The sequence below is a fragment of the Pan troglodytes genome, chromosome 6 (assembly GCF_028858775.2).
Source record: "Pan troglodytes isolate AG18354 chromosome 6, NHGRI_mPanTro3-v2.0_pri, whole genome shotgun sequence".
In the NCBI taxonomy this organism is placed as follows: Eukaryota; Metazoa; Chordata; class Mammalia; order Primates; family Hominidae; genus Pan; species Pan troglodytes.
Genome location: NC_072404.2, coordinates 80,881,860 through 80,897,846, shown reverse-complemented (window position 1 = coordinate 80,897,846; position 15,987 = coordinate 80,881,860). Strand labels below are relative to the sequence as shown.

The 15,987-nt window shown below is 43.0% G+C and overlaps 1 protein-coding gene across 19 annotated transcripts in view; it reads right to left on the bottom strand.

Moving 5' to 3' along the window:
* LOC750858 (putative postmeiotic segregation increased 2-like protein 3) overlaps positions 1-15,987 on the bottom strand; it is an 82,296-nt gene that overhangs the window by 58,732 nt on the left and 7,577 nt on the right. For 11 of the 19 annotated variants that reach the window (XM_063814456.1, XM_054655727.2, XM_054655735.2 and 8 more), the window contains exons 4-11: positions 11,451-11,577; positions 11,077-11,187; positions 10,007-10,141; positions 7,926-8,012; positions 7,646-7,748; positions 6,211-6,394; positions 3,063-3,149; positions 2,649-2,803 (exon numbers count right to left, since the gene is read on the bottom strand). In XM_063814456.1, coding sequence (XP_063670526.1) covers positions 3,117-3,149; positions 6,211-6,394; positions 7,646-7,748; positions 7,926-8,012; positions 10,007-10,141; positions 11,077-11,187; positions 11,451-11,577 — 780 coding nt within the window. In that variant the 3' untranslated portion in view covers positions 2,649-2,803; positions 3,063-3,116. Of the gene's footprint in view, positions 1-2,648; positions 2,804-3,062; positions 3,150-4,934; positions 5,060-6,210; positions 6,570-7,645; positions 7,759-7,925; positions 8,013-10,006; positions 10,142-11,076; positions 11,188-11,450; positions 11,578-15,987 lie in introns of those variants that run through there. The other 8 variants (XM_063814458.1, XM_054655729.2, XM_054655734.2 and 5 more) reach the window with 5 other exon arrangements.

The window sequence follows — 15,987 nt, the reverse complement described above, 5'->3', positions numbered from 1 at the left end:
AAACAAATTCTCCTGCCTCAGCCTCCCAAGTAGCTGGGACTACAGGCACCCGTCTGTACGTCCGACTAACTTTTGTAAAAATAGTAGAGACAAGGTTTCACCATGTTGGCCAGGCTGGTCTCGAACTCCTGACTTCAAGTGATCCACCCACCTCGGCCTCCCAAAGTGCTGGGATTACAGGCATGAGCTACTGCGCCCAGATGCCAAGCTAGAGTTTTAAGGCAGGAAATGAGAGAAAGATATTGAGAGAGGAAAACCAGGTGGTAAGAAAACTCTAAAGGTGGCCGGGCGTGGTGGCTCACGCCCATGATCCCAGCAGGAGTTTGAGACCAGCCTGGCCAACATGGAGAAACCCTGTCTCTACTAAAAATACAAAAATTAGGCAGGCGTGGTGGTGCACGCCTATAATCCCAGCTATTTGGGAGGCTGAGGCAGGAGAATCACTAGCAGAGATTGCGTCTCCTCACCCCCTCTCAAAAAAAAAAAAAAAAAGAAAGTTCCTGCAGCAGTTAAAGCTGTGAAAGACAGGCACTCTGCCATGCAATTCTTTGTGACTTTTCTCTTTTCTTTTTGGAGTTGGGGTCTTGCGCTGTCACCCAGACTGAGGTGCAGTGGTGTGGTCATAGCTCACTGCGGCCTCAGACTCAAGCTCAAGCGATCCTGTTACCTTGCCTTTCAAATTGCTGGGATTATAAGCATGAGCCACTGCATCTGGCCTGTGTGACACAATTCTGTTTTTTATCTTTTTTTGGGGGGGGGAGGGGGATGGAGTCTCGCTCTGTCACCCAGGCTGGAGTGCGGTGGCGTGATCTTGGCTCAATTCAAGCTCCGCCTCTTGGGTTCACGCCATTCTCCTGCCTCAGCCTCCCGAGTAGCTGGGACTACAGGTGCCCGCCACCATGCCTGGCTAATTTTTTGTATTTTTAGTAGAGATGGGGTTTCACTGTGTTAGCCAGGATGGTCTCGATCTCCTGACCTCGTGATCTGCCTGCCTTGGCCTCCCAAAGTGCTAGGATTACAGGCGTGAGCCACCGCGCCCAGCCTATGTGATGCAATTCTGATGTCAACTCCCTGATGTTACCTCAAATGCCACAGGTTAAGGCCACCAGCCCCCAGTAGGCTGCCCTCGCTTTAGACACACCTGCAGGCTTGGGTGTCCTCAGACCACATGTACTTCTCACCAACTGGCTGCAAATTTGGAGGTTCCCACCATGCCCTCAAGTTCGATAACTCACTAAAACAATTCACAGAATGCAGAAAAGCATGATACTTTCTTTCTCTTTTTTTTTTTTTTTTTTTTTTTTTTTTGAGACGGAGTCTTGCTCTGTCGCCCAGGCTGGAGTACAGTGGCCACCATGCTTGGCTAATTTTTGTATTTGTATTAGAGACGGGGTTTCGCCATGTTGGCCAGGCTGGTCTTGAACTCCTGACCTCAGGTGATCCACCCGCCTTGCAATCCCAAAATGCTGGGATTATAGGCATAGCCACCATGCCCGGTCGACTTCTAGAGTTTCAATAACAGAGATGTGATTCAAGAAGGGAGACACGTTTTGTAGATGGCAGGAGCTTCATGAAAAGAAGCCAATGAAGGGCAGGATGTGTAGCTGTCTACCTACAGGAAACCAGCCAGGAGCCTCCCCACAGGGACTTCAGCACAGATGGCCGGGAAAATCTGCATTAACCTGAGCTCTGGACCTAAGAGAGGACAAGGCCTTGACCATTTCTACAGACTCACAAGATGCAATCTCTGTGGTCCATGCCCATGGTGTGATCTGGGAAACGGGGGACCTTCTAAATGCCAACAGCAAGGAAATCAAATGTGCAACAAACAGAAATACCGGCATTGACGTGGGCCATGGAGAGGCCTAAACAGATGACTGCAGTTCACTGCCAAGGTCATCAAAGGGGTGACTCTGAAATAATAAATTTCAGGTGCCACGGCCCAAATAGCTGCATGAGTTGGGGAAGTCCTCCATATGCCTCTGCTTCCTTCAGTACCTGTTTATGAAATAAGCCGAGGTACTTCCCTGGGGAATTTCCTTTCTCTTTCTTTCTTTCGAGACGGAGTCTTGCTCTGTCGCCCAGGCTAGAGTGCAGTGGTGCAATCTCGGCTCAATGTAACCTCTCCCTCCTGGGTTTTAGCAATTCTCCTGCATCAGACTTCTGAGTAGCTGAGATTACAGGTGCATGCCACCATGCCCAGCTAATATTTGTATTTTTAGTAGAGACAGGGTTTCACCACCTAGGCCAGGCTGGTCTTGAACTCCTGACCTCGTGATCCACCCGTCTTGGCCTCCCAAAGTGCTGGGATTACAGGTGTGAGCCATCACACCCGGACTTTTGTTTTATTTTTTGAGACGACGTTTCACTCTTGCTGCCCACGCTGGAGTGCAATGGCACGATCTCAGCTCACTGCCACCTCCTCCTCCCAGGTTCAAGCGATTATCCTGCCTCAGCCTCTCGAGTAGCTGGGATTACAGGCACCGAACACCAAACCCAGCTAACTTATTGTATTTTTAGTAGAGATGGGATGTCACCATGTTGGCCAGGATGGTCTTGAACCCCTGACCTCTAATGATCCACCTGAATTGGTTTCCCAAAATGTTGGGATTACAGGCACAAGCCACTGCGCCCAGCCCCTCCCATACCTCTTTTGGTCAAGGCAGCACAATTCAGAAGAATCTTGCCAGGGAAGACTGGTAAATGGACGTCGACGTGATGCCTATGGCTCCTGGTGGATTTAGATACCTCCTGGTGCTTCTTGATATCTTTACCAGTTGCACGGGGGCTTTTCCATGCCAGACTGAAAACGCAGGAGATCAATGATCAACCTTCAACTATTTACTAGCAGAACACTGAGGGGACTGTGCGGTCACCAATACCTCCTATTGCACTTGGATAAACACCTCCCAGGAAATACAGATGAATAGAAAGGACATAGTCAAACAAGCAGAATGGCTGCATTCCTTCAACCAGAAGGGCCATTAGTCTGTTTTCACACTGATATAAAGAACTATGAGAAACTGGGTAATTTATGAAGAAAAGAGGTTTAATTGACTCACAGTTCTGCAGGCTGTACAGGAAGCATGGCTGGGGAGGCCTCAGGAAACTGACAATCACGGCAGAAGGCGAAGGGGAAGCAGGCACGTCTGGCCATGTTGGAGCAGGAGAGACAGAGAGAGTGAAGTGGGAGGGCTGCACGCTTTTAAACAACCAGATCCCACAAGCGCTCACTCAATATCACGAGAACGGGAAGGGGGAAGTCGGCCCCCAAGAGCCAATCACCTCCCACCAGGTCCCTCCCACAACACTGGGAATTACAATTTGACATGAGATTTGGGTGTGGATACAGAGCTGAACCATGTCAAGGGTAGTTCAACCACTGAGATTGATTGATTGATTGATTGACTGAGATGGAGTCCTGCTCTGTTACCTAGGCTGGAGTGCAGTGGCACAATCTCGGCTCACTGCAACCTCTGCCTCCCGGGTTCAAGCGATTCTCCTGCCTCAGCCTCCCGAGTAGCTGGGACTACAGCACATGCCACCATGCCTAGCTAATTTTTGTATTTTTAGTAGAGACAGGGCTTCACCATGTTTGCCAGGCTGGTCTTGAACTCCTGACCTCGTGATCACCCTGCCTCGGCTCTTCTTTTGCTGGAATTGCAGGCGTGAGCCACTGCACCCGGCCAACAACTGAGATTTAGAAGGCAGTCGAGTCCACTATACCGCACCTCACCTGGTTTCTTCCTCTGTTGGGGCCCCACGTGGCCACTGTTCTGTTACTTTTTGGTCCTATTTATTTAAATGGATGGTGAGCTGTTTGTCCTCCAGGCTCCAACACTTCCACCTTCAGCTTGTATTACAACAATACCAGCCTTTCAAGCTACTCCGGGTGACCCCAGAACTCATTTGAACTCAGAAGCCCAAGAGTTTCATTCCTTTCACTTTAGGGGACTCAGTGCCCTGCTCAGCATGAAGTCGAAGCAGAAGCATGACCTCCATCCCTAATCCCTCAAGAATGAGGAGTGGAAGGTGTTGGCAGGAGGGTGGGGGTGAGGTTTGTAGATCTGTAACTGCATCAGACCAAATCTGGTTCAACTTTTTTTTTTTGACGGAGTTTCGCTCTTGTCACCCAGGCTGGAGTGCAATGGTATGAACTCAGCTCACTGCAACCTCCACCTCCTAGGTTCAAGTGATTCTGCTGCCTCAGCCTCCAGATAGCTGGGATTATAAGGGTGCACCACCACACCTGGCTAATATTTATATGTTTAGTAGAGACGGGGTTTTACCATTTTGGCCAGGCTGGTCTTGAAGTCCTGACCTCCACCTGCCTTGGCCTCCCAAAGTGCTGGGATTACAGGCGTGAGTCACTGCACCCGGCTCAGTTCAACTTTTATGTAATGAGGTTGTCAGTTGTTTTTCAACTGCCATGGACCCACAGGTTGAAGGGCATGTACCCTGTGCATGCCCAGGGTAACCAAGCATGCAACCACGGAGTGGAAACTAAAAGCTCGGCCTGAAGAGCTGAGACTGATTTAAGAACTGGACACTCCATGGCAGGAGCCAGGATCCAATCAGATTGAGTTTTGCTGTCACCCCATGGCAGGATCCAGTCAGATCACACCTCCCAGCATTACTTTATTGCAAGATCCAATCAAATCACAACTCATTACCCTATGCTTATAAAACCTGACATAGCCCCCAGCTGGGTAAGGGAGATTTTAGTATTTCTTCCTGCGTTCTTGCTAGCTGACTTACAAAAAAGCTTTAAAAAAAAGGCCACGCGTGGTGGCTCATGCCTGTAATCCCAGCACTTTGGGAGGCTGAGGCAGGCAGATCACTTGAGGTCAGGGGTGCAAGACCAGCCTGGCCAACATGGTGAAACCCTATCTCTACTAAAAATACAAAAATTAGCTGGTCATGGTGACACATACCTATAATCCCAGCTACTTGGGAGACTGAGGCAGGAGAATCACTTGAACCCAGGAGGTAGAGGTTGCAGTGAGCCAAGATCACACCACTGCACTCCAGCCTGGCCGACAGAGTGAGAAGTCTCTGTCTAAAAAAAGAACAGTTAAAATTAGCACCAAATGCTTTACGAGTAAAAAAAGTTTTTAGCTGCATATGTTTAAGTAACTTTTTAGATTGTGAAAAATACACATACAAAATGGAAAGGCACAAAGAAGAGAGCAAAAAGTGCATGAGATCTCACATCCAAGGATAACCGCTGAGAACATGAAAGTGCTGACTCTTCCAGCCTTTATACTATACACATTTAGGCCGTTGTTTTGTTTTTATAAAACCGTAATCATATAATACAGATAGTTTTATAATCTGGTTTTTAAACACAACAATTACATAACATTTAGCTGTTTCTTTTGCATTCAGATTCATAAGGGTTCCAGTAACTCATTTATCAGAAAACCAAGAGAAATAGTCTCATTAAAATATAAGTACATAAGGCAGGCATGGTGGCTCACGCCTATAATCCCAGCACTTTGAGAGGCCGAGGTGGGCGGATCACCTGAGGTCAGGAATTCGAGACCAGCCTGGCCAGCCTGGACCACATGGTGAAACCCCGTCTCTGCTAAAAATACAAAAATGAGCCAGGTGTGGTGGTGCGCGCCTGTAATCCCAGCTATTCAGAAGGCTGAGGCAGGTGAATCGCTTAAACTCGGGAGGTGGAGGTTGCAGTGAATCGAGATCGTCCCACTGCACTCCAGCCAGGGCGCCAAAGTGAGACTCCATCTCAAAAAAAGATAAAAATTAAAAATAAAAATAATATATATATGTATATATATTTTTCCAGACAGAGTCTTACTCTGTCTCCCAGTCTGAAATACAGTGGCGCAATCATAGCTCACTGCAGCCTCAAGTTTCTGGGCTCAAGTGAATCTCCCACTTCAGCTTCCCAAGTAGCTGGAACTACAGGTGGATGCCACCATGCCCAGTCAATTTTTTTTTTAATTTTTCATAGAAACAGAGTCTCACTATGTTGCCCAGTCCTAATAAACACTATGTGATGAAAAGAAAAAAGTAAATCACCCTAAAGTTAAGTCTTTAATGTTAAGTCTTTAACGAGAAATGCAAATAAAGCATTTCTCAATAGATTATGGCAAGAGAATCAACTGAAGAATAAACATCTTTAGTAAATCTTTTGCTCATGTGCATTAACCAATACTCTTTAAAACCAAGATTAATTTACTGTACCTTCTTAATATTCCTTTGAAATTCCTTATGGCGCACAGGTAGTGTAGAAAATAACTGCTTCACGCTGACTGTGGTCCCTCTGGGGTGGGGGTAGGGGGTTTTCTGGATGATTTTCCCATCGTGATCAAACACCAGTCGAGTCCCAACCTTCACCGATGCAAGGCAGGTAGAAATGGTGACATCGCTGTGAGAGAATACCAGGCGTGGTGTGTTCAGTGAGAGACCCGTGATGTTGAGCATTGACTATGCTTTTCTTCACTTGCTTTTCTCTCAAAACTTTCTTAAAAAGCTGATGATCCCTCTGAGATAACCAAGATCTAAACGGTTGAGGAGTCATCATAAAATCTAAGGTTTGGCATCTAAAAGACAGTGAGACAGAGAGCACTAAAGATGCTTTGTTTTGATAAAAGCTTTGATTTCATTTTTCAGGTTGAATTGCCAAACCATAAATGATCTCAAGGTTTATTTATTCACAAATAGGATTTGTTTTGTTATTACTCTTCAAATAAAATTGTTTTAAAGTATTTTTTAAAGAATTAAAAAATTTTTTTAAATCTTTAAAGAATCCAAGAGATATTATAATTAAAATGTATATGTAGGGCAGGGTGCGGTGGCTCATGCCTGTAATTCCAGCACTTTGGGAGGCCGAGGAGCGCAGATCACTTGAGGCCTGGAGTTCCAGACCAGCCTGGGCAACATGGCAAAACCCCATCTCTACTAAAAATACAAAAATTAGCCAGGAGTGGTGGTGCACGCTATAGTCCCAGCTCTTCAGGAGGCTGAGGCATGAGAATCACTTGAACCTGGGAGGCAGAGATTGCAGTGAGCTGAGACTGTGCCACTGCACTCCAGCCTGGGTGACAGAGTGAGACTCTGTCTAAAAAAAAAAAAAAAAAAAAAAAAAAAAAATATATATATATATATATATATATATACACACATACATATATACACACACACATATGTGTATATATATACACACATATATATACACACATATATGTATATATATACACACATATATATGTATATATATATACACACATATATATGTATATATATATTTAAATATAATTATAAAAATTTAGTATCTGTGCTATAATTAAATAGTGCTTTGGTGAAATGTTTCCCTAAAATTTGATGATGAAAAGCAGTGGTAACTATCATTTATTACCTACATGTTATGTTAAAATTGAGAAGTTACTGTTCTAATAAGGGTAACCATTTTTTTTAACAATACTATTTGCTTCATTTCATTCATTTATTTCCCACATTTCAGAAGTACTAGGACTTAGATTGGCAGTGAGACAAAACAGAATTCAGAAGCTAGAAGCTGAGATACCGAGATAGAAAATTGTAAATAATAACGATTCCAATTAACTTTCTGAGAGGTTTTTCTAAGGGGTCAAGTGAATGGATAAAAACATTGTATCACCTCAGTGCACACAGTGAGCTCAGAGCTTCCCCCCGAAAGCCAAAAGTTTCAACCTCAGTTAGGTCGGCAAACTCTTGAATCTTACATGTGTGATGTTTCAGAGCTGAAAGAGACTGTAAAGTAAGGACTAAGATACCTCAAGTGCTAAAACAATGGATATACATGATATCTAGTAACTGGCTTAAAAAACTGTTTTTGCGTTTCCCAAGACAGTGTTACTCAAAATTCTGAGACATGTGGCCCAATTATTTTATAATAGGATTAGAAAAAGTCAACTTACTCAAGCCTTCAAAGTTTTCTTCTTCTACCCCACATCCATTGTCTGAAACTACAATGAGATCCACTCCATAGTCCTTAAGCTTTAGATCTAGAAAGTTTAAATATTTATGTATTTATTAAAAATGGACCCATGCTAGAATGGCATGAACCCGGGGGGCGGAGCTTGCAGTGAGCCGAGATCGCACCACTGCACTCCAGCCTGGGAGACAGTGAGACTCCGTCTCAAAAAGAAAAAAAAAAAAAAATGGACCCATGCTATAAGCTTTTATATTATTTATAACATATGCAAATTGTAGAGTCATAACTATACCTTTAGTTAAAAGTACGAGTATCATTTTGTATATTTCATTTTTATAAAGCCCTTTCTGGCCATTTACTAGCCCAGATTAAATAGTTTAGCTTTTTCTTTCCTCTTTTTTTTTTTTTTTTTTTTTTTTGTCCATAGGCTAGTCAAATGAAGCAGTTGGAGTGGAGAAGGAACAAAAAAATCTGTAACTGGTTGTGATCAATTAGTGGTTAACACCGTTGCACTTTGACCAGCCTTTTCTTTTGAAAGAAATAATTTTAACATACCCAGTAAGGAGAAAGGGGGGCAGGCGCGGTTGTTCATGCCTGTAATCCCAGCACTTTGGGAGGCCAAAGTGAGCAGATCACCTGAGGTCAGGAGTTCCAGACTAGCCTGACCAACGTGGAGAAACCCTGTCTCTACTAAAAATACAAAATTAGCCAGGTGTGGTGGTGCATGCCTGTAATCCCAGCTGCTCATAAGGCTGAGGCAGAATTGCTTGAACCCGGGAGGCGGAGGTTGCGGTGAGCCGAGATCGTGCCGTTGCACTATAGCCTGGGCAACAAGAGCAAAACTCCATCTCAAAAAAAAAAAAAAAAAAAAAAAAAAGACAACTGGTTCTGGAATCAGACTTCTTGGATCCTATTTTATTAGCTTTATAATCTCAAAAAAAGGAAATTTCCTGTTCCTTAATTTCCTCATCTGTAAAATGAAGATAATAAGTTCTATCTCATAAAGTTACTCAGCTGATTAATAATTTTTTAGGTTTATTTTCTTTTGTTATTTTCTTTTTTCTTTCTTGTTTTTTTTTTTTTTTTGAGATGGAGTTTTGCTCTTGTCACCGAAGCTGGAATGCAGTGGCATGATCTGATCTTGGCTCACTGCAACCTCCACCTCCGAGGTTCAAGCAATTCTCCTCCCTCAGCCTCCCGAGGAGCTGAGATTACAGCCATGCACCATCACATCTGGCTAATTTTTGTATTTTTAGTAGAGACAGGGTTTTACCATGTTGGTTAGGCTGGTCTTGAACTCCTGACCTCAAATGATCAGCCCTGCTCTGCCTCCCAAAGTGCTGGGATTATAGATGTGAGCCACTACTCCATGCCTATTTTATTTTTATTGAGACAGAGTCTTGCTCTGTCCCATGCTCGTGTGCAGTGGCACGATCTCGGCTCACTGCAACCTCTGCCTCCCGGGTTCAAGCCATTCTCATGCCTCAGCCTCCCAAGTAGCTGGGATTACAGGCTTCTGCCACCAGGTCCGGCTAATTTTTATATTTTTAGTAGAGACAGAGTTTCACCATTTTGGACAGGCTGGTCTCAAACTGCTGACCTCAGGTATCCACCCACCTTGGCCTCCCAAAGTGCTGGGATTACAGGTGTGAGCCAACACACCCGGCCTGCTTTATTTTTTTAATAGAGATGAGGTCTCACCATGTTGGCCAGGTTGGTCTTGAACTCTGGCCTCAAGCAATCCCCCCACCTTGGCCTCTCAAAGGGCTAGGATTACAGGCGTGAAACACCACGCCCAGCTATTCTGCAAATTAAATGAGATATTTCTGTGCAATTCTTAGCATAACACCTGCCTGGCACACCATAAGAACACAATAAGAGCTGTTGTTATTATTATTACTACCTAGCTAAGTACTAGGCACATAGTAGGTGCTAACTTTAACTTAAAAATAATAATTTATTACTACATCAACACTTGATAGTCTTATTTCAATAACAAATGTTTCTTGACTACAACAACACACACTAATCATTTCTTGTGGCTTAAAACTCTCCAAAACTTACCAATATTAGTGGCACCAGCATCCAGACTGTTTTCTACTAACTCCTTCACTGCAGTGCTTAGACTCAGTACCACTGGCCCAGAGCAAATCTGATGGACTGACTTCCGATCAATAGGTTTGATGGCCTTAGCAGGTTCTGTACTAAAGAAATGGTACAAGAAACAAAGCAAGTATTCAGCTATATATTTTCATCCTGATTTTAACTGTGGGAAATGACTCAACACTGTAAATAGTTTATGGGTCTAATCTGTTCATTTATTATATTAACAAATACATTTATTATATCCAGAAATAGAAACACTGTTTTACAATCCTTAAACATGTACCCAAAATACTTCTGGATAGATACTTCAAATTCAACAGATCCTTACTATCTAGGATCCACATGGAGAAAACATACATTGTATCTCTCAAATTACCAAAATCTTTGGCAACAATGGTGTCTTCTCTCTTGAAAACTGAAAGCATGGCCTGGTGGGGTGGCTCATGCCTGTAATCCCAGCACTTTGGGAGGCAGAGGCAGGCGGATCACTTGAGGTCAGGAGTTGGAGTCCATCCTGGCCAACATGGTGAAAACCTGTCTCTACTAAAAATACAAAAAATTAGGCAGGCATCAGGGGGGGCGCCTATAAACCCAGCTACTCAGGAGGCTGAGGAAGGAGAATCGCTTGAACCTGAGAGATAGTGGTTGCAGTGAGCGAGATCATACCAGTGCACACCAGCCTGGGTGACAGAACAAGACTCTGTCTCCAAAAAACAAACAAACAAACAAACAAAAAACTCACAACAATTCTCTAATGGCGAGGGAGTAAATAAGTGACTGATAATGCTGGAGAAAGAGGAAGTGACTGGGTCCCCAGTACAGGTTAGAATGAAAAAATCCCTACCAATGTAAATCAAATGTAAAATCAACAAAAGAGTTCATGTATGTGGTATGTGTGTGGGAAGGAAAGTGATATTTGGGGGTTGGGAGGTGTTACTGAGGGTACCGAGTACATATAAACAACTCTTTAGTCACTCCCAAAGGTCTGGGATGAGTGTTTTTTAACATGTGATAATCTACTAACTTACCTGGACTATGTTGACATGGAAATTCACCTTCCATTATCCACGGCTCCTCTCCCTGCTCCACTTCCTTCACCTCCACTCCATGATGATGTTTGGCTTGGTGATAATCATACCCTGTTAATGGGAAAAGAAGAAGGACTTGGGCAAGCTGCTTGGCTTCAGAATCTCCAAAGTACAAGATGTTGCCACCTTATAAGCTGCATAACAGAAGTGCTCCATTTTTTTACCTTATCAAAGTTAGAACCTTTCAATGAAGAATAATATAAACACTGCAGCTAGTGCCCACAAGGAATTAAATGGTGTCATCACTTATTTCTTCAAACTCAAGGATAAAACCCCATTCAACTGAGAGCATTCAGAAAGCAAGCTATCCTCACCCACAGAAACTAGATGGCTGTAGTTCTCCAACATCACATCCCCGTATGCTATCTTCTCATCAGGGTCCAGTTGCTGCCACTCCTCCTGGGTGAAATCCACAGCCACATCTTTGAATGACACTGGCCCCTGTAATGGCAACATGATCAGAATTGGGAGATATGGAAAAGGGATAGGGGGATATCATTTTACAAAGTTCACTCGTAAAGTTAACCATGAACATTGTATACCTTATTTTATGTTACAGATTATGGAAGGGAAATCATATTGGAAATCATACAGGAAACACATATCCTTTGGGGATATATATATAAAAAATATATATTACCCCACAAAAATAAAAACCCAAAACACAACTGAACTCCTATTTTGCAACTGAACTGAGTTTTGGGGATATGAGATGAGTGAAACACCATGCCTGCTCTCAGAAAGCAGACAACCTAATAAGGAGATAAACATGTAAACAAACACAAGCATTTTACTCCTTGTCACTTCTTCGCTGCCAGGCCCTCCCCTTCTCTGGGACCTCTTCATGTTGGAGTGCCCACCACTCAGTTCCTGGTCTTCTTCTTCCTAACTCACTGCTCTGGGGCTCTCACCTAGTTTCAGCTCCTTGTTCTTTTGGCTCTTTTATTCTCATAGCCAGTGGCCTCTGGCTATCTGCATGGCTGAGTTTTATCTCAAACATCTCAATCTCACAGCAATAAATATTCATTAAATGAATGAATGCCCAAAGCTGTTATTAGAGTAATGCAGACAAGGTGCAGAATGATTTAACAAAAGAGGATCAAATTATTTTAACTTTATGCCATCAGATTAGGCTTCACAGACTCAGTTAACTTGAAGTCCTTAAAGATGAGTTGTGTATTCTATGGGATGAAGGGGAGGAAGAACATGATGAGGTGTAAAAGTACCAATGGCAAACATGAAGCAGCTTCAATTTTTAAGAGGTTGGGGCTGGGCATGGTGGCTCATGCCTATAGTCCTAGCACTTTGGGAGGCCGAGATGAGAGGATCATTTGAGCTCAGGAGTTCGAGACCAGGTTGGGCAACATAGTAAGAACCTCATCTCTACTAAAAATAAAAATTGTTTTAAAAATTGGCTGGGCATCATGGCACATGCCTGTAGTTCCAGCTACTTGGGAGGCTAAGGCAGGAGGATGGCTTGAGCCTGGGAGGTCAAGGCTGCAGTGAGCTGTGAATGCAACACTGCACTCCAGCCTAGGCAACAGAGCGAGACCTTGTCTCAAGAAAAAAAAAAGAAAAATGCAAAACTCCTGGGCTCCAGCAATCCACCTGCCTTGGCCTCCCAAACTGTTGGGATTACAGTCTTGGGCCAGCATACCCCGCCCAAACTTGTAGTTTAGAAAAAGGAAGTGCCCAGTAAGCATGTTGCATTATCCTGTTATTTATAAAGAAGATATCAACAAGGGGTTCAAACCCAGTGATATAGCTAGGACCATGTAGATCCCAAGAGATAGCAGAGTCAGAGCCGCTAGGCTGGTGGGCTGAGAAACTAAAGCAGAACATCCAAGCTTATCCACAGGCAGGCCACAGGAGCTGATAAAATCACCGAGAGAGAGTAATAACCTTCTAGGTTAAGTTAGTCCAGAAGGCAAGGAGGTGGAGGGGTTAGAAGATGGATCAGCCAATAAATAACATAAAATTACATGCCAATACAATACCACTTATATCAATACAAATACCCAAAATGAAACATAACCAAACAAAATCCAGTACCAGATTAAAAACATAATATACAACAGACAAATAGGACTTATTCCAATAATATAGACTAGTTTAATATTCGGAAATCTATTAATATGATAGGCCACTATAACACAGCAAAGAAGAATAAACTTCTTGTATCCATGAAGATACTTGAAAAAGCTTGACAGAAAAACCTGATTTAAAAAAACAAACTAAAGAAAACAGAAACTGATGGATGCTTCATTAACATCAATATTATGTATATATACACATATAAGTATTACACCCTAATATGCAGTAGTACATATGATATATGACATATGTATTTCAATTACACACAAGCAAATATATAGTTTGTGTGTATACACACACACACACACATGCACGTGCACATACACGGACACACATAAACTCTTATGCCTCAGTCTTCTTGGTCCAAAAGTCAGGATTTTACTTAACAGGGAAAAACTACATACCTTCCCACTAAGATCAAGAACAAGGTATTAATAAAATGCTCATTATCTACAACTAGAGAAGAGAAAACAATTAGAGGAATATAACTAAGGAAAAGTAAAAGTGCTCGGGCGGCCAGGCGCGGTGGCTCACGCCTGTAATCCCAGCACTTTGGGAGGCCAAGGTGGGTGGATCACAAGGTCAGGAGATCGAGACCATCCTGGCTAACATGGTGAAACCCCGTCTCTACTAAAAATACAAAACATTAGCCGGGCATGGCCGCGGGTGCCTGTAGTCCCAGCTACTCGGGAAGCTGAGGCAGGAGAATGACATGAACCCAGGAGGCGGAGTTTGCAGTGAGCTGAGATTGTGCCACTGCACTCCAGCCTGGGCGACGAGTGAGACTCCATCTCAAAAAAAAAAAAAAAAAAGTGCTCGGGCATGGTGGCTCACGCCTGTAATCCCAACACTTTGGGAGGCTGAGGTGGGCAGATCACCTGAGGTCAGGAGTTTAAGACCAGCCTGGTCAACATGGTGAAACCCCATCTCTACTAAAAATCCAAAAAAAAAAAAAAATTAGTTGTATTATTAAGGTCAACGTAATAATACAAAGATATCAGTTACCCTAAATTACTTTATAAATATGCAATCCCAATAAAAATACCAAAAAGCTTTTTCCTGGAACTAGATAAGCCGACACTACAGTTCATATGAGGTGGAAGAAAATCAAAAACAGCTCAGGGAAAAAAAACATTTGGACATGGATAAAACTGGACCCAGGCCAGGTGTGGTGGCTCATGCCTGTAATCCCAGCACTCTGGAAAGCTGAGCCAGAAGGACTGCTTGAGGCCAGGAGCTTGAGACCAGCCTTGGCAACATAGCAAGACCCTGTCTCTACAAAGAAAAAAATATATATATTAGAAAAAATAGAGAGAGAGAGACATGAGGACTTCTGCCCTCAGGTGTGATAAACTAACAGGTACTGCATATACCCTCCAACCTGAAACAGCACACACCAAAGAACAACAACAAAATCAAAAACAGAAAGAAAAATAAAATGGAGAACATATATGAAGCAATGGTTTGTTTGTTTTTGTTTTTGTTTTTGTTTTTTATGAGACAAAGTCTCGCTCTTGTCTTCCAGGCTGGAGTGCAATGGCACAATCTTGGCTCACTGCAACCTCCGTCTCCCGAGTTCCAGCGATTCTCCTGCCTCAGCCTCCCAAGTAGCTGGGATTACAAGCATGCACCAGCACGCCCGGCTAATTTTTGTATTTTTAGTAGAGACGGGGTTTCAACATGTTGGCCAGGCTGGTCTTGAACTCCTGACCTCATGATCCGCCTGCCTTGGCCTCCCAAAGTGCTGTGATTACAGGTATGAGCCACCACGCCTGGGCTGAAGCAATGGTTTTCAAGGCACTGATTATCAGGCAGTAGAGTTATCTATGAGTGATGGGAAATAAACAAGGTGAACCAATCAACTTCTGCCTTGAGTGACTCCAGGCCACGGAGCAGGGAAGAAGAACAGAGGCAGATGTGAGGAGAAAGAGCTGCGAGTCGGGAAAATGGGCAGGAAACTACAACCCAGAAGGAAAACAATCAGTCCATCAAAACTGGCCCAGAATTGACACAGAGTTTACAACTGGCACAGAGCACTGAGAGAGTTCATCATTCTATTCCAAATGTTCAAAAAAATTGAGACAGGCAAGATGTGAAAAAGACCCACGCTAACCTTCTACAGATAGAAACTACGATATCTGAGATGAAAATTATACTGGACAAGATGAACAGCATCGTGGAAAAAAGAGATTAGTGAATATAAAGACAGCAACAGAAGTTACATAAAATGAAACAGAGAAAAAAGAATTAAAAGCAAATAAAGAGCAACAGTATGTTGTGGGAAATTTTCAATGGCCTAATATACAGGCAACAAGAATCAATGGAGGGGAGGTGGCGGGTACTTGAAGAAATAATGATAAAAATGTTCCCCAAGTGATGACACCATAAACCCAAGATCCAAGAAGTTCAATGATCCCCAAAACAGAAACATGAAAAAAAGATACCATGACATATTGCAATCAAATTGTCCAAAACTAGTGATAAAAAGTTTAAAACAATAAGGGGGGAAGAAAAAAAGACATGTTATATATAGGGGAACAAACATCAGTATGAGATCAGATTTCTCTTAGAAAAAAATGTAAGCAGGAAGACAACAGAGAAACATATTTAAAGCACTGTGGAGAAAAATCCAGCAAAAACACCTTTAAAAGCAAAGACACAATGAAGACATTTGCAGACCTACAAGAATTCATCATCAACTAGAAGAAATGTTAAACAAAGTCCTTCAGGCAGAAGTAAAATGACAGAAAATAAAAA